The following is a 23,333-nucleotide window of genomic DNA, read 5'->3' as shown; positions in this document are numbered from 1 at the left end:
ACTTTAAAGGTTTCAGAAAGCTGCAGAACTATTGATCAGGACACTTTAAAGGTTTCAGAAAGCTGCAGAACTGTTGATCAGGACACTTTAAAGGTTTCAGAAAGCTGCAGAACTGTTGATCAGGACACTTTAAAGGTTACAGAAAGCTGCAGAACTGTTGATCAGGACACTTTAAAGGTTTCAGAAAGCTGCAGAACTGTTGATCAGGACACTTTAAAGGTTACAGAAAGCTGCAGAACTATTGATCAGGACACTTTAAAGGTTTCAGAAAGCTGCAGAACTATTGATCAGGACACTTTAAAGGTTTAAAGGTTTCCTCTGCAGCTCTGACTCCATCATGTCCGACATGACGGCTTCCTGTGAGCAGTTTGAAGTGACCGTTCACACCTCACCTGGTCCCACCTGTGGAACCTTCAGCCTCCTGTGGCTCAGCCTGATTGGCTCAGAGGGCGAGACTCCGCCCAGCAGCCTGAACCCAGACCAGCACCTCCTGCCTGGATCGGTGAGTTTCACCACGTTTTTACGCACCAGAAAAGAGCAGTTTGTCCTTCTCCAACCTCAAAGATCGCTGGTTTATTTTGATCTTCTTCTTCCTCACAGGTGTGTTTGGTCCAGCTCCGGACCGAGGCTCCACTGGGTGAACTGGTCCTGGTTCGGCTGCGACTGGAGGCTCGGGCTGGATTCCCCAACCTGGACTGGCACTGCAGCAGGGTGGAGGTGCGCAGGCGGGCTGAGGTTCAGGTGTTCCTGTGCGACCGCTGGCTGCGAACAGCAGGGGGCGACGTGGAGCTGCGCAGCGGAAAGTGTGAGAAAACCAACCAAAAGTATTTACAAACCAGGTGACCAAAAACTGCTATTTAACGACTACGAGTCCAGAGAAACAGAACAACTGTAGGATCTGAGGCAGCAGCACTCAGTGAAAGCTGCTCCAGACTCATGTTTCCATCCTTCAGCTTCCTTTAATGACTCTTTTTAATGAGTTTTTCACAGGAATCTGAGTCCATTCCTGCTGAATCCCAGATTCCAGCTGCTCAGCAGTCCCTGGTTGTCTGGTTCTCCTCTTCATGATGCTCCAACATCTGCAGCAGCAGACAGATGTGGACTGCAGGCAGGCAGCCGAGCTCACACACTCTGTGTGTCTGAAGCTGCTGGAAGTCCTGCAGAATGAGGTCTGGCATCGTCCTGCTGAAATAACCACGGACCTCCCGGGAAAAGACGGCACCTTGATGGCAGCATCTGTCTCTGCAGAACTCCAACATCCAGCTGTGCCTCAGTGGTACCTTCACCCAGATGAAGCCCTCCATGCCCTGGACTCTGCTGCAGCCCCAGACCATCACAGACGCTGCTTTAAACCTTCCTCTGAGAACAGCTGGATGCTCTTTCTCAGCAGTTTTTCCCAGAAGCAGCTGAAACGTGGACTCATCTGCCCACAGAACACGTGTCCACTGTCTTTCTGTCCCTCTGAGATGAGCTGGAGTCCAGAGAACTGGGCCGTGGTTCTGCTCAGAGCTGATATATGGCTTCCTCCTGGTGTGATGCAGCTTCAGCTCACATTTCTGGATGCAGCCGTGGACTGTGTTGAGTGGAAATGCTTTTCCCAGCTCCTCCTGAGCCCATGTGGCTGTATGGATCATGGTGGCCTGACGGTTTCTCCTGCAGTGCTGCCTGAGGGCTCCGAGCTCATCCAGCAGGGCTTTCTGTCCTTGGCCTTTCCACACTGAGACTTCCCCAGACTCCCTGAATCTGTTCCCAATATCCTGCTCTGTAGATGCTGAAAGACCAAAGTTCTTTCCAGTCTGACTCTGAGGAATATTTCCTGAACTTATTGATGATTCTCTGATGGAGTTTGGCCCAAAGCGGTGAGCCACGACCCATCCTTGTTGGAGAGGCTGAACCTTTGGTGGAAGCTGCTTTTATACCCAATCCTGACACCCTCACCTGTCAGCAGGTAACCTGCTGCTTGGAGAAGCTCCAGAAGCTGTTGCTGTAGATTCTATAAACTTTCTGTCTTTCTTTGGCTCCAGAACAGCTTCCACTGAGTGATGCTGCTTCAGATTCTGTTGGTCAGTGAAGACTCTGAAAATCAGTTCTTTGGACTCGTTTCTGTTGAATAAAAGTTCAAACTGAGGAACTTTCCTGGAAGTGATGAATCATATGTTGCTGGTTTCAGACCAGATGTTAACATCTGCTTTCTTACAAAAAGTAACAGACAAAGAAAGAGAAAAAGTTAGAAGCCAAAAATGCAATAATCTGAAAATTAATCAATGATTGAACTTGTATTTATTCTATTTTCGTGTCACTCCTTTACTTTCTTTACCGAGGGATTCGTGCCCTTTTTTTAATTATTATTTTTATTCCTCCAGTGTGTTTGCTGACAGATGAAACCGAGGAGAAACTGCAGCAGCACCGACTCAAACGGCTGCAGCATCAGCAGGAGCTCATCAGGTCAAACACTCACTTTGGTTCTCATGGAAAACCTGATTTAAAACTGTATAAAACACGTGTTCCTTTAAGTGAAACCATCTAATCAAAGCTGCTGGATCAGGGGTTCACTTAGTTTTACACTCACTGCTGCTGGAGCTGCTGGATCAGGGGTTCACTTAGTTTTACACTCACTGCTGCTGAAGCTGCTGGATCAGGGGTTCACTTAGTTTTACACTCACTGCTGCTGAAGCTGCTGGATCAGGGGTTCACTTAGTTTTACACTCACTGCTGCTGGAGCTGCTGGATCAGGGGTTCACTTAGTTTTACACTCACTGCTGCTGAAGCTGCTGGATCAGGGGTTCACTTAGTTTTACACTCACTGCTGCTGAAGCTGCTGGATCAGGGGTTCACTTAGTTTTACACTCACTGCTGCTGCTGGATCAGGGGTTCACTTAGTTTTACACTCACTGCTGCTGAAGCTGCTGGATCAGGGGTTCACTTAGTTTTACACTCACTGCTGCTGAAGCTGCTGGATCAGGGGTTCACTTAGTTTTACACTCACTGCTGCTGAAGCTGCTGGATCAGGGGTTCACTTAGTTTCTCACTGCTGCTGAAGCTGCTGGATCAGGGGTTCACTTAGTTTTACACTCACTGCTTCTGAAGCTGCTGGATCAGGGGTTCACTTAGTTTTACACTCACTGCTGCTGAAGCTGCTGGATCAGGGGTTCACTTAGTTTCTCACTAATGACTCAGCGTGTCGTGTTATCTGAGGAGTTACTGAGTTTTAACACCTGCTGAGGAACAGATGATTTGACATAAAACCTTGGAAATAAAAGGGGGTGGACTTACTTTTTCACGTTGTTTGTGGTTCTTTAACTACTCTTCCAGCAGGTTTTCAGCAGTAAAGAACCGGATTGTGTCCTTGTTGCAGGTGGCGCCTGTTCATCGATGGCGCTCCACAGTGTGTCGACGTGAAGCTTCTGTCTGAACTCGGGCCGAACCTCAGCTACACCTTAAAGAGGTAACCCCCCCCCCCACCTCATGTATTCTACCACTGAAATGTGGCTGAGTCTGAGCTGTTTGTTTCGTGGTCCTCAGTCCAGCCGCCAACCTGCACTACCTGAAAGGCTTCGCCGGCCGAAGCGAGGCCTGGAACAGCTTCTCAGAGCTGGAGACAGTTTTTGCACAATGTGGACTCCAGAACAAGATCGCCAGTAAGACACAGCAACACACTCACAAGCATCAGGGGAACAGGTGAGATAAAAGATTTAAAACAAACCCAACAGGTGAGATAAAAGATTTAAAATAAACCGAACAGGTGAGATAAAAGATTTAAAATAAACCGAACAGGTGAGATAAAAGATTTAAAATAAACCGAACAGGTGAGATAAAAGATTTAAAACAAACCGAACAGGTGAGATAAAAGATTTAAAACAAACCGAACAGGTGAGATAAAAGATTTAAAATAAACCGAACAGGTGAGATAAAAGATTTAAAATAAACCGAACAGGTGAGATAAAAGATTTAAAATAAACCGAACAGGTGAGATAAAAGATTTAAAATAAACCGAACAGGTGAGATAAAAGATTTAAAATAAACCGAACAGGTGAGATAAAAGATTTAAAATAAACCGAACAGGTGAGATAAAAGATTTAAAACAAACCGAACAGGTGAGATAAAAGATTTAAAATAAACCGAACAGGTGAGATAAAAGATTTAAAACAACCGAACAGGTGAGATAAAAGATTTAAAATAAACCGAACAGGTGAGATAAAAGATTTAAAATAAACCGAACAGGTGAGATAAAAGATTTAAAATAAACCAAACAGGTGAGATAAAAGATTTAAAACAAACCGAACAGGTGAGATAAAAGATTTAAAACAAACCGAACAGGTGAGATAAAAGATTTAAAATAAACCGAACAGGTGAGATAAAAGATTTAAAATAAACCGAACAGGTGAGATAAAAGATTTAAATAAACCGAACAGGTGAGATAAAAGATTTAAAACAAACCGAACAGGTGAGATAAAAGATTTAAAACAAACAAACAGGTGAGATAAAAGATTTAAAATAAACCGAACAGGTGAGATAAAAGATTTAAAATAAACCGAACAGGTGAGATAAAAGATTTAAAATAAACCGAACAGGTGAGATAAAAGATTTAAAACAAACCGAACAGGTGAGATAAAAGATTTAAAACAAACCGAACAGGTGAGATAAAAGATTTAAAATAAACCGAACAGGTGAGATAAAAGATTTAAAATAAACCGAACAGGTGAGATAAAAGATTTAAAATAAACCCAACAGGTGAGATAAAAGATTTAAAATAAACCGAACAGGTGAGATAAAAGATTTAAAATAAACCGAACAGGTGAGATAAAAGATTTAAAACAAACCGAACAGGTGAGATAAAAGATTTAAAACAAACCGAACAGGTGAGATAAAAGATTTAAAATAAACCGAACAGGTGAGATAAAAGATTTAAAACAAACCGAACAGGTGAGATAAAAGATTTAAAATAAACCGAACAGGTGAGATAAAAGATTTAAAACAACCGAACAGGTGAGATAAAAGATTTAAAATAAACCGAACAGGTGAGATAAAAGATTTAAAACAAACCGAACAGGTGAGATAAAAGATTTAAAACAAACCGAACAGGTGAGATAAAAGATTTAAAATAAACCGAACAGGTGAGATAAAAGATTTAAAATAAACCAAACAGGTGAGATAAAAGATTTAAAACAAACCGAACAGGTGAGATAAAAGATTTAAAACAAACCGAACAGGTGAGATAAAAGATTTAAAATAAACCGAACAGGTGAGATAAAAGATTTAAAATAAACCGAACAGGTGAGATAAAAGATTTAAATAAACCGAACAGGTGAGATAAAAGATTTAAAACAAACCGAACAGGTGAGATAAAAGATTTAAAACAAACAAACAGGTGAGATAAAAGATTTAAAATAAACCGAACAGGTGAGATAAAAGATTTAAAATAAACAAATAAACCGAACAGGTGAGATAAAAGATTTAAAATAAACCGAACAGGTGAGATAAAAGATTTAAAACAAACCGAACAGGTGAGATAAAAGATTTAAAATAAACAAATAAACCGAACAGGTGAGATAAAAGATTTAAAATAAACCGAACAGGTGAGATAAAAGATTTAAAACAAACCGAACAGGTGAGATAAAAGATTTAAAATAAACCGAACAGGTGAGATAAAAGATTTAAATAAACCGAACAGGTGAGATAAAAGATTTAAAACAAACCGAACAGGTGAGATAAAAGATTTAAAACAAACCGAACAGGTGAGATAAAAGATTTAAAACAAACCGAACAGGTGAGATAAAAGATTTAAAATAAACCGAACAGGTGAGATAAAAGATTTAAAATAAACCGAACAGGTGAGATAAAAGATTTAAAACAAACCGAACAGGTGAGATAAAAGATTTAAAACAAACCGAACAGGTGAGATAAAAGATTTAAAATAAACCGAACAGGTGAGATAAAAGATTTAAAATAAACCGAACAGGTGAGATAAAAGATTTAAAATAAACCGAACAGGTGAGATAAAAGATTTAAAATAAACCGAACAGGTGAGATAAAAGATTTAAAATAAACCAAACAGGTGAGATAAAAGATTTAAAACAAACCGAACAGGTGAGATAAAAGATTTAAAACAAACCGAACAGGTGAGATAAAAGATTTAAAATAAACCGAACAGGTGAGATAAAAGATTTAAAATAAACCGAACAGGTGAGATAAAAGATTTAAATAAACCGAACAGGTGAGATAAAAGATTTAAAACAAACCGAACAGGTGAGATAAAAGATTTAAAACAAACAAACAGGTGAGATAAAAGATTTAAAATAAACCGAACAGGTGAGATAAAAGATTTAAAATAAACCGAACAGGTGAGATAAAAGATTTAAAATAAACCGAACAGGTGAGATAAAAGATTTAAAACAAACCGAACAGGTGAGATAAAAGATTTAAAACAAACCGAACAGGTGAGATAAAAGATTTAAAATAAACCGAACAGGTGAGATAAAAGATTTAAAATAAACCGAACAGGTGAGATAAAAGATTTAAAATAAACCCAACAGGTGAGATAAAAGATTTAAAATAAACCGAACAGGTGAGATAAAAGATTTAAAATAAACCGAACAGGTGAGATAAAAGATTTAAAACAAACCGAACAGGTGAGATAAAAGATTTAAAACAAACCGAACAGGTGAGATAAAAGATTTAAAATAAACCGAACAGGTGAGATAAAAGATTTAAAACAAACCGAACAGGTGAGATAAAAGATTTAAAATAAACCGAACAGGTGAGATAAAAGATTTAAAACAACCGAACAGGTGAGATAAAAGATTTAAAATAAACCGAACAGGTGAGATAAAAGATTTAAAACAAACCGAACAGGTGAGATAAAAGATTTAAAATAAACCGAACAGGTGAGATAAAAGATTTAAAACAAACCGAACAGGTGAGATAAAAGATTTAAAACAAACCGAACAGGTGAGATAAAAGATTTAAAACAAACCGAACAGGTGAGATAAAAGATTTAAAACAAACCGAACAGGTGAGATAAAAGATTTAAAACAAACGAACAGGTGAGATAAAAGATTTAAAACAAACCGAACAGGTGAGATAAAAGATTTAAAATAAACCGAACAGGTGAGATAAAAGATTTAAAACAAACCGAACAGGTGAGATAAAAGATTTAAAACAAACCGAACAGGTGAGATAAAAGATTTAAAATAAACCGAACAGGTGAGATAAAAGATTTAAAATAAACCAAACAGGTGAGATAAAAGATTTAAAACAAACCGAACAGGTGAGATAAAAGATTTAAAACAAACCGAACAGGTGAGATAAAAGATTTAAAATAAACCGAACAGGTGAGATAAAAGATTTAAAATAAACCGAACAGGTGAGATAAAAGATTTAAATAAACCGAACAGGTGAGATAAAAGATTTAAAACAAACCGAACAGGTGAGATAAAAGATTTAAAACAAACAAACAGGTGAGATAAAAGATTTAAAATAAACCGAACAGGTGAGATAAAAGATTTAAAATAAACAAATAAACCGAACAGGTGAGATAAAAGATTTAAAATAAACCGAACAGGTGAGATAAAAGATTTAAAACAAACCGAACAGGTGAGATAAAAGATTTAAAATAAACAAATAAACCGAACAGGTGAGATAAAAGATTTAAAATAAACCGAACAGGTGAGATAAAAGATTTAAAACAAACCGAACAGGTGAGATAAAAGATTTAAAATAAACCGAACAGGTGAGATAAAAGATTTAAATAAACCGAACAGGTGAGATAAAAGATTTAAAACAAACCGAACAGGTGAGATAAAAGATTTAAAACAAACCGAACAGGTGAGATAAAAGATTTAAAACAAACCGAACAGGTGAGATAAAAGATTTAAAATAAACCGAACAGGTGAGATAAAAGATTTAAAATAAACCAAACAGGTGAGATAAAAGATTTAAAACAAACCGAACAGGTGAGATAAAAGATTTAAAACAAACCGAACAGGTGAGATAAAAGATTTAAAATAAACCGAACAGGTGAGATAAAAGATTTAAAATAAACCGAACAGGTGAGATAAAAGATTTAAAATAAACCAAACAGGTGAGATAAAAGATTTAAAACAAACCGAACAGGTGAGATAAAAGATTTAAAACAAACCGAACAGGTGAGATAAAAGATTTAAAACAAACCGAACAGGTGAGATAAAAGATTTAAAATAAACCGAACAGGTGAGATAAAAGATTTAAAACAAACCGAACAGGTGAGATAAAAGATTTAAAACAAACCGAACAGGTGAGATAAAAGATTTAAATAAACCGAACAGGTGAGATAAAAGATTTAAAACAAACCGAACAGGTGAGATAAAAGATTTAAAATAAACCGAACAGGTGAGATAAAAGATTTAAATAAACCGAACAGGTGAGATAAAAGATTTAAAACAAACCGAACAGGTGAGATAAAAGATTTAAAACAAACCGAACAGGTGAGATAAAAGATTTAAAACAAACCGAACAGGTGAGATAAAAGATTTAAAACAAACCGAACAGGTGAGATAAAAGATTTAAAACAAACGAACAGGTGAGATAAAAGATTTAAAACAAACCGAACAGGTGAGATAAAAGATTTAAAATAAACCGAACAGGTGAGATAAAAGATTTAAAACAAACCGAACAGGTGAGATAAAAGATTTAAAACAACCGAACAGGTGAGATAAAAGATTTAAAACAAACCAAACAGGTGAGATAAAAGATTTAAAACAACCGAACAGGTGAGATAAAAGATTTAAAACAAACCGAACAGGTGAGATAAAAGATTTAAAACAAACCGAACAGGTGAGATAAAAGATTTAAAACAAACCGAACAGGTGAGATAAAAGATTTAAAACAAACCAAACAGGTGAGATAAAAGATTTAAAACAAACCGAACAGGTGAGATAAAGGATTTAAAAGAAACCGAACAGGTAAGATAAAAGATTTAAAATAAACCGAACAGGTGAGATAAAAGATTTAAAATAAACCGAACAGGTGAGATAAAAGATTTAAAATAAACCGAACAGGTGAGATAAAAGATTTAAAATAAACCGAACAGGTGAGATAAAAGATTTAAAACAAACCCAACAGGTGAGATAAAAGATTTAAAACAAACCGAACAGGTGAGATAAAAGATTTAAAACAAACCGAACAGGTGAGATAAAAGATTTAAAACAAACCGAACAGGTGAGATAAAAGATTTAAAACAAACCGAACAGGTGAGATAAAAGATTTAAATAAACCGAACAGGTGAGATAAAAGATTTAAAATAAACCGAACAGGTGAGATAAAAGATTTAAAATAAACCGAACAGGTGAGATAAAAGATTTAAAACAACCGAACAGGTGAGATAAAAGATTTAAAACAAACCGAACAGGTGAGATAAAAGATTTAAAACAAACCGAACAGGTGAGATAAAAGATTTAAAACAAACCGAACAGGTGAGATAAAAGATTTAAAACAAACCGAACAGGTGAGATAAAAGATTTAAAACAAACCGAACAGGTGAGATAAAAGATTTAAAATAAACCGAACAGGTGAGATAAAAGATTTAAAACAAACCGAACAGGTGAGATAAAAGATTTAAAACAAACCGAACAGGTGAGATAAAAGATTTAAAATAAACCGAACAGGTGAGATAAAAGATTTAAAACAAACCGAACAGGTGAGATAAAAGATTTAAAACAAACCGAACAGGTGAGATAAAAGATTTAAAATAAACGAACAGGTGAGATAAAAGATTTAAAATAAACGAACAGGTGAGATAAAAGATTTAAAACAAACCGAACAGGTGAGATAAAAGATTTAAAACAAACCGAACAGGTGAGATAAAAGATTTAAAATAAACCGAACAGGTGAGATAAAAGATTTAAAACAAACCGAACAGGTGAGATAAAAGATTTAAAACAAACCGAACAGGTGAGATAAAAGATTTAAAATAAACGAACAGGTGAGATAAAAGATTTAAAATAAACGAACAGGTGAGATAAAAGATTTAAAACAAACCGAACAGGTGAGATAAAAGATTTAAAACAAACCGAACAGGTGAGATAAAAGATTTAGACAAACCGAACAGGTGAGATAAAAGATTTAAAATAAACCGAACAGGTGAGATAAAAGATTTAGACAAACCGAACAGGTGAGATAAAAGATTTAAAACAAACCGAACAGGTGAGATAAAAGATTTAAAACAAACCGAACAGGTGAGATAAAAGATTTAAAACAAACCGAACAGGTGAGATAAAAGATTTAAAACAAACCGAACAGGTGAGATAAAAGATTTAAAATAAACCGAACAGGTGAGATAAAAGATTTAAAATAAACCGAACAGGTGAGATAAAAGATTTAAAACAAACGAACAGGTGAGATAAAAGATTTAAAATAAACCGAACAGGTGAGATAAAAGATTTAAAACAAACCGAACAGGTGAGATAAAAGATTTAAAACAAACCGAACAGGTGAGATAAAAGATTTAAAATAAACCGAACAGGTGAGATAAAAGATTTAAAACAAACCGAACAGGTGAGATAAAAGATTTAAATAAACCGAACAGGTGAGATAAAAGATTTAAAATAAACCGAACAGGTGAGATAAAAGATTTAAAACAAACCGAACAGGTGAGATCTTATCAGAGGCGCCTCAGCGCTGCATCACGTGTGGATATTTACATCAAGTGTCTGCGTGTGCAGATGGGTTCGAACCCGGTCCTTTTCTGGGTTCAGCTGCGGGGGTGGGAGCTGCTCCTTGTCTTTTTTAGCCATTCGAGCATCAGGAGGACTTGGTGAACCCTGATCGAGGAGGCTGTACATCCTGCTGGGTCTGATCCAGCTGTTATTTCACCCTTCATCTTTCTGTGTTTTCCAGATGTTTAGAATCAGCTGTTTAGTTCTTTGGGTGGTTCAGGCTTCTGGTTAAGGTGCCTCCTGGGAGGAGGCCCCGGGTCAGAACCCACCCGGCCTGGGAATGCCTCGGGATCCCCAGGAGGAGCTGGAGGGCGTTGCTGGGGGGAGGGATGGAGGGTTTCCCTGCGGTTGGTTCTGAGACCCGACCTCAGATAAGTGTAGCTCAGGGCCTCCTGACTCCTCGGGTCCTTGGAGGAGCTGGAGGGCGTTGCTGGGGGGAGGGATGGAGGGTTTCCCTGCGGTTGGTTCTGAGACCTGACCTCAGATAAGTGTAGCTCAAGGCCTCCTGACTCCTCGGGTCCTTGGAGGAGCTGGAGGGCGTTGCTGGGGGGAGGGATGGAGGGTTTCCCTGCTGTAGGTTCTGAGACCCGACCTCAGATAAGCGTAGCTCAAGGCCTCCTGACTCCTCGGGTCCTTGGAGGAGCTGGAGGGCGTTGCTGGGGGGAGGGATGGAGGGTTTCCCTGCTGTAGGTTCTGAGACCCGACCTCAGATAAGTGTAGCTCAGGGCCTCCTGACTCCTCAGGATCCCCAGGAGGAGCTGGAGGGCGTTGCTGGGGGGAGGGATGGAGGGTTTCCCTGCGGTTGGTTCTGAGACCTGACCTCAGATAAGTGTAGCTCAAGGCCTCCTGACTCCTCGGGTCCTTGGAGGAGCTGGAGGGCGTTGCTGGGGAGAGGGATGGAGGGTTTCCCTGCGGTTGGTTCTGAGACCCGACCTCAGATAAGTGTAGCTCAGGGCCTCCTGACCCCTCGGGTCCTTGGAGTGTCGGTGAACCGTTCTGACGTCCTACAGAATGATGACTCATTGCGTTTCTCAGGGTTCGTTAAGGCTCACTGGAAGGACGACTGGTATTTTGGCCACCAGTGTCTGAACGGCTGCAACCCTCTGCTGCTGCGTCAGACCCGCCTCCTCCCTTCAAACCTGGCGGTCACCTCTGACATGCTCCGCCCCTTTATGCCCGAAGACTCCTCCCTCGAACTTGAGCTCCAGGTGAGTGTGCAGCTCCCTGAGTTCCAGCTGTTCTGTCTCTCCAGATGTGCTCTTTATCTCACTGTGTTGGCGTGACAGAAAGGAAACATTTACCTGCTGGACTACGAGGTTTTGGACGGAGTCCCACCCAACGTGGTGAATGGAAAGCAGACGTATCTTTCTGCCCCACTGTGCCTTCTGCACCTGAACCAGCAGAAACAGCTGGTCCCCGTTGCCATCCAGGTGAGCTTCTGATGCTGTTGCCTCTTAGAGTCCGAGTTCATTTCTCAGAGATGTTCTCGTCCTTCAGCTGCAGCAGACACCTGGCCCTCAGAATCCGGTCTTCCTGCCTTCTGACTCCTCCTGTGACTGGCTGCTGGCTAAGATTTGGGTTCACAGCGCAGACTTCCAGTGTCACCAGCTGGTGTCGCATTACCTTCGGACCCACATGATGGCAGAGCTGTGCTGCGTGGCCACGCTGCGACAGCTGCCCGAGCTGCACCCTCTGCACCAGGTACTCAAACACCCCGACTCACCGTGTCCCTCAGCAAAATATGGACAATGCTTCATTTTTCATCTTACATTTAACATAACATGACATAGCTATGGCGTAACCACGCATTCTTTGGGGGGGTCGTGTCCCCCCCAATATTGAGAAAATACCAACCTGTCCCCCCCAATATACAGCAGAAAATATGTAAAATGCATGTTCTCCTTTTATGAACCCTGTCAAGGGATCGGTCTCTTGTTATGTCTTATTTATTTTCAACTTATTTCCGCGTGTTACCGTGGTAACGGCTGCGCCGCGGTCGCCGTTATTGATGCTAACACTCTAGCCAATGAGAGTGACCCACCGGGCGCGCTTGCGTGTGTTACCATGGGAACGTAACGGCTGCGCCGCGGTCTCAGCAGCGGCTCTCCTTATCTTTACGTTGGACTTCTACTTTTGACGGAGCCGCTGCTCAACAGAGCAGATTGTACCAGAACAGGAAATCCAAAACAGAATCAACAAAATAAACTTCCGCCCCCTTTCAAAATAAAAGACTTAAAACAAAAATAACATTAGACTATTAGACTTTTCATTGTTGATGCACATTTTGAGACATTGACACAATAGAAATGAACCTGGACTTAAAAGTCCTCAGCACATTTTTTGTTAAAGGAAAAGTCTGTAATTTGTTACATCATTAGTTGTCCTTATTAAAATATTTCCATAAACATGCTTTGGGTATTTGGTCGTTTTCCATTGGAAGCTGTCCTATTTGCTACAGAACTACTGGAAGAGCATAATTGTAATTGGTAGGTGTGTTTAAGGTCAGTAAACAGTAAGCAACTAACCAAAACAAAGTGGGGGGGCAGTCACTGTCTCGGAGAAATTACACTATTCCTTTAGATGTGAACTTACATGGTCAATGTAGTCCTCTAAACTATGTTCTAAATGTCCAATTTTTCATATATAAATACAGAATTGTAGATAATGCACTCAACAATTTTGTTTTTCTTGGACCCCCCCAATGTCTAAACCATGGTTACACCCTTGTGACATAGTACCTTCAGCCTTTAAATGTGAGCTTACGGGACCACCAGTAAGTCCGTCTTTGGGGGACTTTTGCATCACTTGATATGAACTGTGATCATGATATGGACCTAAATGTGTCATAAACAACATGAAAGCCAGAGTTATTCATAGTAAATCTTACCTAAATATCTCAGCACTGTGGTGAGGAGAGGAACGCTCTCATTTGGAGCTCTGAGGAGATCAGGTGGTTAAACACCACATCTGGCAGATTTTAACCTCAGGTCGTCGGTTTCTTTTGCCCCGGAGTAGAACCAACTGATTCTCTTTTGTTCAGACAACTCAACTCGGATCAGGCTCAATCTTTCTGGTCATCTTGTAGCTACTTGTATCCCCGCCACAGAACTTTATGAACAGGGTTCAGGGAAGATATTCTGACGCTGCAGGCATTTGATCAACGGTCTCATGGAAAGGAAGTTAACTGACGGTAGATGTATCCAACAACGAGCTCAGAGCCCCATGAAGCATGTTTTACCTTTAAAACACAACATACTCGACATTTTAAACCTGAGAACAAAGTCTGTGGTGGTTTTCGTGTATTGAATGAAAGTGTTTGAATGTTTCTCCTCTCTGATTGGCTGTTTGTGGGCAGCTGCTGATACCTCACCTCAGGACGTCCCTACAGATAAACCTGCAGGCCCGAGCCTCGCTGCTGGCTGCCGGTGGCGTGTTTGATCAGGTAAAACCCGCTGAAGAAGAAGCTGTTTCAGTAAATAATGTGATATGTTATTTTAACACCCTGCTCATAAAATCCACGGCTCCCTTTCTGACGGTGTGTTCTGGTCCGTGCAGGCGGTGGGTTCTGGTCTGAAGGCCGTATCGGTGCTCCTCTGCCGGGCGTCAGCCAGGATTCACTATCGGACCCTGTGTGTCCCCGACGACCTGTCGGACCGCGGCGTCGACAAACTGCCAAACAACCACTACGCTCAGGACGCTCTGAGAATCTGGGACGCGCTGCTGAGGTAATCAAACACACCCGAACTCTGAGTTTGATATTCAACCTGACTTTGATTTCCTCCTGATCAAAGTCAATCTGTCGACAAACACGAGACAGAAGCAGGAGTCACATGGTACAACTTAAAGGTGCCATGGTGTGGTTAGCACCTGGTCCTGGGGTCCTGGGTTAGGGTTAGGGTTAACCCTGAGTGGGTTCTCAGTGGGCTTCCTCCCACTGCTGCAGAGGGAACCCTGCTGTCGAGCATCAACAAGGTGAGGGGCCTGATAACTGAAGGCTCTGCCTCCCATTCTGCTTTTAGGGGCCTGATAACTGAAGGCTCTGCCTCCCATTCTGCTTTTAGGGGCCTGATAACTGAAGGCTCTGCCTCCCATTCTGCTTTTAGGGGCCTGATAACTGAAGGCTCTGCCTCCCATTCTGCTTTTAGGGGCCTGATAACTGAAGGCTCTGCCTCCCATTCTGCTTTTAGGGGCCTGATAACTGAAGGCTCTGCCTCCCATTCTGCTTTTAGGGGCCTGATAACTGAAGGCTCTGCCTCCCATTCTGCTTTTAGGGGCCTGATAACTGAAGGCTCTGCCTCCCATTCTGCTTTTAGGGGCCTGATAACTGAAGGTTCTGCCTCCCATTCTGCTTTTAGGGGCCTGATAACTGAAGGCTCTGCCTCCCATTCTGCTTTTAGGGGCTTGATAACTGAAGGCTCTGCCTCCCATTCTGCTTTTAGGGGCCTGATAACTGAAGGCTCTGCCTCCCATTCTGCTTTTAGGGGCCTGATAACTGAAGGCTCTGCCTCCCTTTCTGCTTTTAGGGGCCTGATAACTGAAGGCTCTGCCTCCCATTCTGCTTTTAGGGGCCTGATAACTGAAGGCTCTGCCTCCCATTCTGCTTTTGGAAACTCTGGGAACCACAAGGAAACCTGCAGCCTGAGAGCAAAGTGCTCTGTTGGGGAAATATCCAACTGGGAGATCTTTAAGATATGATGGAGCTCCTTAGAAGTTGGTGTACGTCATCTTCATTAGCTAAGCTGTTAGCGTTAGCTGCTGCTAAAGGAAGAAATAAATCAGTAAATAAACCATGAGGAGTTATTTCATTAGCTAAGCTGTTAGCGTTAGCTGCTGCTAAAGGAGGAAATAAATCGGTAAATAAACCATGAGGAGTTATTTCTCAGATGCTTCCATTTCCCTGCTCTGAAGTTCAGGCTCTGAGAGTTGGAACTGATCCTCTTTGTGGCTCAGTTCCTTCAGTCCAGCGTTGAACTGGACCAAGTTGTTAAAACAGTGGGATGAAAAGTGGCTGCTGCACATTCAGTCTTTAGCTAACTCTGCTGGAACATTAGCCTCAGATATAGTTTATCCACTGGGCTCTTATATCCTCTGAGGCTGCTGCTGGATGGAAGATGCATGCTCCTCAGTGCAGCTGACAGCAGAACATTTCCACCAGAAGCTGGCTTCATCCGTCCAGCAGGGTGGAGCTGAGTGGGCGGGGCTTAGCAGAGGAGGCGGAGCCAACTTAAGGAGTGACGTACTTTAGAAATTAAAATCAGAACGGCTCGTTAGATGAGGAACTTTCAAACAAAGAGGAACTAAATAAATCCCAGGGTTGTGTTTTTGGGGAGTTTTACACCTGCTGGTGACCTCAGACGCCCTGATATCTGCTCCCAGGAGCAGGAAGACGGAGTTTTACACTTCAGACGCCCTGATATATGCTCCCAGGAACAGAAAGAAGGAGTTTTACACCTCAGACGCCCTGATATATGCTCCCAGGAACAGGAAGAAGGGATTTTACACTTCAGACGCCCTGATATATGCTCCCAGGAACAGGAAGAAGGAGTTTTACACTTCAGACGCCCTGATATATGCTCCCAGGAGCAGGAAGAAGGAGTTTTACACTTCAGACGCCCTGATATATGCTCCCAGGAGCAGGAAGAAGGGATTTTACACTTCAGACGCCCTGATATATGCTCCCAGGAGCAGGAAGAAGGAGTTTTACACTTCAGACGCCCTGATATATGCTCCCAGGAGCAGGAAGAAGGGATTTTACACTTCAGACGCCCTGATATATGCTCCCAGGAGCAGGAAGAAGGAGTTTTACACTTCAGACGCCCTGATATATGCTCCCAGGAACAGGAAGAAGGAGTTTTACACTTCAGACGCCCTGATATATGCTCCCAGGAGCAGGAAGAAGGGATTTTACACTTCAGACGCCCTGATATCTGCTCCCAGGAGCAGGAAGAAGGAGTTTTACACTTCAGACGCCCTGATATATGCTCCCAGGAGCAGGAAGAAGGAGTTTTACACCTCAGACGCCCTGATATATGCTCCCAGGAACAGGAAGAAGGGATTTTACACTTCAGACGCCCTGATATATGCTCCCAGGAACAGGAAGAAGGAGTTTTACACTTCAGACGCCCTGATATATGCTCCCAGGAGCAGGAAGAAGGGATTTTACACTTCAGACGCCCTGATATATGCTCCCAGGAGCAGGAAGAAGGAGTTTTACACTTCAGACGCCCTGATATATGCTCCCAGGAACAGGAAGAAGGAGTTTTACACTTCAGACGCCCTGATATATGCTCCCAGGAGCAGGAAGAAGGAGTTTTACACCTCAGACGCCCTGATATATGCTCCCAGGAACAGGAAGGAGTTTTACACTTCAGACGCCCTGATATATGCTCCCAGGAACAGGAAGAAGGAGTTTTACACTTCAGACGCCCTGATATATGCTCCCAGGAGCAGGAAGAAGGAGTTTTACACTTCAGACGCCCTGATATATGCTCCCAGGAACAGGAAGAAGGAGTTTTACACTTCAGACGCCCTGATATATGCTCCTAGGAACAGGAAGAAGGAGTTTTACACTTCAGACGCCCTGATATATGCTCCCAGGAGCAGGAAGAAGGGATTTTACACTTCAGACGCCCTGATATATGCTCCCAGGAATAGGAAGAAGGAGTTTTACACTTCAGACGCCCTGATATATGCTCCCAGGAACAGGAAGAAGGAGTTTTACACTTCAGACGCCCTGATATATGCTCCCAGGAGCAGGAAGAAGGAGTTTTACACTTCAGACGCCCTGATATCTGCTCCCAGGAACAGGAAGAAGGAGTTTTACACTTCAGACGCCCTGATATATGCTCCCAGGAACAGGAAGAAGGAGTTTTACACTTCAGACGCCCTGATATATGCTCCCAGGAGCAGGAAGAAGGAGTTTTACACTTCAGATGCCCTAATATATGCTCCCAGGAACAGGAAGAAGGAGTTTTACACTCCAGACGCCCTGATATATGCTCCCAGGAGCAGGAAGAAGGAGTTTTACACTTCAGACGCCCTGATATATGCTCCCAGGAGCAGGAAGAAGGAGTTTTACACTTCAGATGCCCTAATATATGCTCCCAGGAACAGGAAGAAGGAGTTTTACACTTCAGACGCCCTGATATATGCTCCCAGGAACAGGAAGAAGGAGTTTTACACTTCAGACGCCCTGATATATGCTCCCAGGAACAGGAAGAAGGAGTTTTACACTTCAGACGCCCTGATATATGCTCCCAGGAGCAGGAAGAAGGAGTTTTACACTTCAGACGCCCTGATATATGCTCCTAGGAACAGGAAGAAGGAGTTTTACACTTCAGACGCCCTGATATATGCTCCCAGGAACAGGAAGAAGGAGTTTTACACTTCAGACGCCCTGATATATGCTCCCAGGAACAGGAAGAAGGAGTTTTACACTTCAGACGCCCTGATTTATGCTCCCAGGAGCAGGAAGAAGGAGTTTTACACTTCAGACGCCCTGATATATGCTCCCAGGAGCAGGAAGAAGGAGTTTTACACTTCAGACGCCCTGATTTATGCTCCCAGGAGCAGGAAGAAGGAGTTTTACACTTCAGACGCCCTGATATATGCTCCCAGGAGCAGGAAGAAGGAGTTTTACACTTCAGACGCCCTGATATATGCTCCTAGGAACAGGAAGAAGGAGTTTTACACTTCAGACGCCCTGATATATGCTCCTAGGAACAGGAAGAAGGAGTTTTACACTTCAGACGCCCTGATATATGCTCCCAGGAGCAGGAAGAAGGAGTTTTACACTTCAGACGCCCTGATATATGCTCCCAGGAGCAGGAAGAAGGAGTTTTACACCTCAGACGCCCTGATATATGCTCCTAGGAACAGGAAGAAGGAGTTTTACACTTCAGACGCCCTGATATATGCTCCCAGGAGCAGGAAGAAGGAGTTTTACACTTCAGACGCCCTGATATATGCTCCCAGGAACAGGAAGAAGGAGTTTTACACTTCAGACGCCCTGATATATGCTCCCAGGAGCAGGAAGAAGGAGTTTTACACTTCATACGCCCTGATATATGCTCCCAGGAGCAGGAAGAAGGAGTTTTACACTTCAGACGTCCTGATATCTGCTCCCAGAGTTTTACACACTTGGTCACCTTTAACAACCATCCGTTGGTGTGGACTCGCTCTCTGCTCTCTGTGTGTTTGGCAGGTTCGTGGCCCGTTGGGTGGATCTGTACTACAGTGGAGACGATGAGGTTCAGAACGACTCGGAGCTTCAGAACTGGATCACAGACATCAACACACACAGCTTCTCACAGAACTCAGGTGTTTGTATCCTCGACTTGTTTGTTTTTTAACTACTTTTGTGAGAAAAGAACCTGCAAACGTTTTCTGAGCCTTTTGTCTGTTCAGACTCTCTGAGTTTCCAGATGTTCACATCCTCCTCTGACCTCAGACTGACCTCACTGTGATATCACAGGTTTCCCTCAGTCCTTCCACGCCAAGGCGGAGGTTTCCAAGTTCGTCACCATGTTCATTTACTCCTGCTCAGCTCTGCATGCAGCTGTGAATTTCTCTCAGGTGACACAGTCCTCAGTTAAACATCTTTAGAATCTCTCTGTTTTATCAGGATCAAAATGAGACATTTTCAGTGTAAATAAGTAAATCTGTCTGAGGTACATCTTCCAAATCTGTAGACACGTAGAAATACTATAAGATTCATAACTGTAAGATACATTTTCCTGTTTTAGTCATTTTATAACTTAAGAACGTTACAATTTATTTAAAATTATTCATCTTTCTTGCATTTTTTCTCTTTTGGTTCGTTACAGCCTGTAAATTTAACAAATATTTTGGGGTTTTACATAATCGACCAAAACAAAATAGTCCAAACTAGGTCAAATGAAAAGAAAGAAAATGGTATTAAAGTATTAATAATAAGAACAATCAGCATGTGCTTCTGCATTCGCCCTTTTGTGTTCTGGTGCTGCCAGTTACCTTCCACCTGAGGTGGCTCCACAGTGTCCATCCTGTGGATAAACCACCGTATAAACGTCTTTAGCAACATGCACGGAGACTGCAGCGTAACCTCCTCCCACCGGCTCTCCTTCCAACGATCCCACAGCAGCTGTCCTCCCCCTGGGCTGGATGCTGAAATAAGTTACTGGAGCTGCTGCAATAGGCGATGAATTGTGCAAAATACAAGGAAATTTGTGTCAGTCTTCCAGAGATTTGAGGTTCACCTTTCAGAGCGACAACGACCCAAACGTGCTGCTAAAACACTGAAATGAGTTGGAGTGGCCTGATCTAAGCCTGAATCTGTGGCCCGGCAGCAGCAGAACTCCTCTGAGTGCAGCTGGAGCTAAACTCTGAGCTCGTAGAGATAAAGAAAACTTCAGCTCTAAGTACCAAATATGGTACCAAATATCGACTGTTAGGGCGTAAATATCCATTCAAGTCTTTTTTAGGTTCGTTGACTCACAATTTAAAAGAAAATGTGTTGATTTAATTATCCAAACCTAGCAGAAATGAATCTAAATTCCAGGTTGTAGGCAGACAAAGCAGGAAATGAATGTTGGAAACACTGGTTTCAGCTCCCTGTGAAGGAAGGTTTCCAGCAGCTTTAAAGGATATTTCTCACGCTCAGGCCTCGCTTCTCTTCGTGTCCCGCAGCTGGATTTCGCTCTGTGGATGCCAAACTGTCCGGCCTCCATGTCACGTCCTCCTCCGCAGGTCAAAGGCGCCGTGACGGAGGACGACATATTGTCCTTCCTGCCGGATGCCAACTCCACCTGTCGGGTCCTGTCGGCGCTGACCGTGCTGTCGCAGCCCGGAGTTGACTTTGTGAGGCTTCTCCCACCTTTTTCTGCTGCTTCCTTTTCTTACTGTTGCTCTGCTGCGCTGTTTGTTGTTCGAGTAGCGTTCAGTTTAAGTTTGTGTGTCTCCCCCTACAGGTTCCTCTGTGCCACTACAAGGAGGCCGTCTTTAAAGAGGACGCCCACCGCAGGCTGGTGGAGGAGGTTCAGGCTCAGCTCAAGGCCATTTCTGATGACATCACGGAGCGCAACAGCCAGCTGGAGCTGCCGTATCCGTACCTCTGCCCCGCAAGCATCGAGAACAGCGTCGCCATTTAAACACGCCTTAATCAAACCATCACTTCGGTTGCTTCAGCTCACTCGTTTCTAACATTAAAACAATGTTCCAGGTGAAGAAGAACTTGGATATTTACATAAAATCACATCACTGTGGTGCAGAAGTCGTGATTTTAGAGGTTAGAGGTTTTATAGATGATCACAGACGTGTTGGCGTTAATTAAATAATGACCAAATTAAGGCTTAAAATGACTTAAAATTAGTTGAAATGACTTAAATTAGTTAAAATGAGTTGATATGGGTTGAAATGAGTTGAAATTAGTTAAAATGAGTTTAAATTAATTTAAATAAGTTAAAATGGGTTAAAATTAGTTGAAATGAGTTAAAAATGAGTTGAAATTAGTTGAAATGAGTTGAAATGACTTAAATTAGTTAAAATGAGTTGAAATTAGTTGAAATGACTTAAATTAGTTAAAATTCGTTGAAATGAGTTAAAATTAGTTGAAATGAGTTAAAATTCGTTGAAATGAGTTAAAATTCGTTGAAATGAGTTAAAATGAGTTGAAATGACTTAAATTAGTTAAAATGAGTTGAAATGAGTTAAAATGACTTAAATGAGTTTAAATGACTTAAATGAGTTGAAATGAGTTGAAATGAGTTAAAATGAGTTGAAACGAGTTTAAATTAATGCTAAATCAGGTCCAGACGCTGTGTCACCCTGAGCTCGCTGTGATTTCTGCTAAATGTGGCCGGAGGGGAAACAGAACTAATCATTTTCAACCAGTGAAACTACCGTTGGCGCCATGGTGCTGACGGTCAGATCAGCAACATAAAGGAGGGTTCACTAAGAAAAGCATCCATTAAACGTCTGAAATAAGAAGTTGTCTTTTATAATTGACCTTTTTCATTATTGTGTCATAAAGACTGAACAATGGAAATGTGTTTCTGAAAGACTTCGTTTGGTCTCTGGATCCATCTGAAGGCTTCGGCTCCGAAACTGCGGCACGAACAAACTCTGTTCTGGGTTCACATACTTTATTTCCATTTGTGTTGGCTCATGTTTAGGGTCCACATGATGAGATTAACTGAAGCTACAGTTGGGTCCTTATCTGAGGGTAATTATCCTTGGATATATGGCGGTGAATGAATGGAATCACTGGCACAAAGCCTGTCATACCCCGGTACCATAGGTGGCGCTGTCCCCATTTCAGCTATCGCTAATAGAGCCACTTCCTGTTGACGTCTTCACCACCAACAGCAACAAACTCAGGCATTCAGAAAGATGGCGAACGCAGAGCGAGATGAAGCTGCGTCCCTCTCCATCTGTGATGAGCTGGTTATGGAACAGAGATGCACAACGTTCTCCATCGCCTTGTTTCTTTCTTTCTGACGGCGGCGACAGGAATATCGTCTCCTTCCACTTCCGGGTGACGATAGCAGGAAAAAATCTGGAGCTCGATCCGATCCACTGTCGTCTGCGTTTGGATCGAGTTATCTCGGGTCTTAATCCGATCCGGTCCAATTCTTAGTCAGATTAAGGCATCTACATGAGCTGAATAACTCAGTTTTATTGTAATTTAGCCATTAATCCGACCCGATGGCGCTGAATGCTGCAGCTCCAGGGTCAGATATTCAGATTATTTATGGTGTTACATCAGCCAGTTCATCTTGTTGTTCTGGGCTCTGGAATCTACCTTCCCGGTTAGCTGCTGGATCCTGGTTATCAACTCGGTAAATAATCCAGGTTTTCTGGTGTCTGGACGTGTTGGAGGTGACCTTTGTGCCAGATAAAGAACAGAAAACCCATTCAAAGCAGTCATTGTGCTCCGAAACGCTTCCATAAAAAAGGCTTTCTTTGTCCAGAGGTTCCAATCAGCTTTGAAACGTTTGATGTAAAGTTTGATGTGAGTAAATCTGGACAAACATCAGCAATTCGCTGCATAAGGAAACAGCAACAAGGGTTTTACAGCTCAGTGGTTTTAATAAATAAAAAGAATCAGAGATCCAAAAGTGACGGGACTCTTCAAACATCAACATAGTTTTTACATGTTTGCCCCGGAGACAAAGCTGAGCCGATCCTGCCTCAGAGTTCAGGAGCAGAACTGAGAAAAAACAACATCATGGAGTCCATTTTGTGCCTAAAAGTGAGGAATCAGCCACGATCCGGTCGGCTGAAGCAGCATCTAATGCTGAGAATAAAAGAAAGAGGCTGTTACTGCCGGTGTGGAGCAGCCCAGCTCACAGAGAAAGCTCCAAACTCAGTTCCTGTCTGTTCTGGACCGGTTCTGAACGGGTTTCTGAGCTCACGTCACGCTTCGAAGGTAAAGACCTGATACTGATGGTGAAATAAGACGAAACTCTGGGATTATTTCCACAAAGTTGACATTTCTCACCTTTAGATAATACAGAAACAATGAGGTAACACTTTATTTCACAGCTGCTTCACAATAAATGAGTCAGACCAGATTTAACTCTGCAGTCTTAAAGTCTTAAACTAATAAACAGCTGTTGGACCGCCTGCTTTTCCTTAATAGCTGCAGCAAACTGCAGCAAACTG

The 23,333-nt window shown here is 42.0% G+C and overlaps 1 protein-coding gene across 1 annotated transcript; it reads left to right on the top strand.

Annotated features, from left to right (window-relative positions):
• Nucleotides 1-317: 317 nt before the first annotated feature.
• Nucleotides 318-20,834, top strand: LOC140279997 (hydroperoxide isomerase ALOXE3). Its single transcript, XM_072375243.1, has 14 exons — nt 318-502; nt 601-805; nt 2,364-2,445; nt 3,356-3,445; nt 3,523-3,638; nt 11,727-11,899; nt 11,978-12,121; nt 12,189-12,392; nt 14,047-14,133; nt 14,247-14,416; nt 18,895-19,010; nt 19,165-19,265; nt 20,358-20,528; nt 20,639-20,834. The coding sequence occupies exons 1-14, from the start codon at nt 338-340 to the stop codon at nt 20,816-20,818; spliced, it is 2,004 nt and encodes a 667-aa protein (XP_072231344.1). The 5' UTR covers nt 318-337; the 3' UTR covers nt 20,819-20,834.
• Nucleotides 20,835-23,333: the final 2,499 nt, after the last annotated feature.

The sequence above is a fragment of the Leuresthes tenuis genome, unplaced genomic scaffold (assembly GCF_036924035.1).
Source record: "Leuresthes tenuis unplaced genomic scaffold, fLeuTen1.0.hap1 SCAF_21, whole genome shotgun sequence".
Taxonomy (NCBI): Eukaryota; Metazoa; Chordata; class Actinopteri; order Atheriniformes; family Atherinopsidae; genus Leuresthes; species Leuresthes tenuis.
Note: the sequence above shows the minus strand (reverse complement) of the source record. Positions and strands in the feature narration are given on the sequence as shown.

Excerpts from the sequence above, each read along its gene's own strand:
- LOC140279997 (XM_072375243.1), top strand. The coding sequence starts at position 338 with ATGTCCGACATGACGGCTTCCTGTGAGCAGTTTGAAGTGACCGTTCAC. Across the intron at positions 12,393-14,046 it reads AGCTGCACCCTCTGCACCAG|CTGCTGATACCTCACCTCAG; the intron begins GTACTCAAACAC and ends GTTTGTGGGCAG. Across the intron at positions 14,134-14,246 it reads CCGGTGGCGTGTTTGATCAG|GCGGTGGGTTCTGGTCTGAA; the intron begins GTAAAACCCGCT and ends TGGTCCGTGCAG.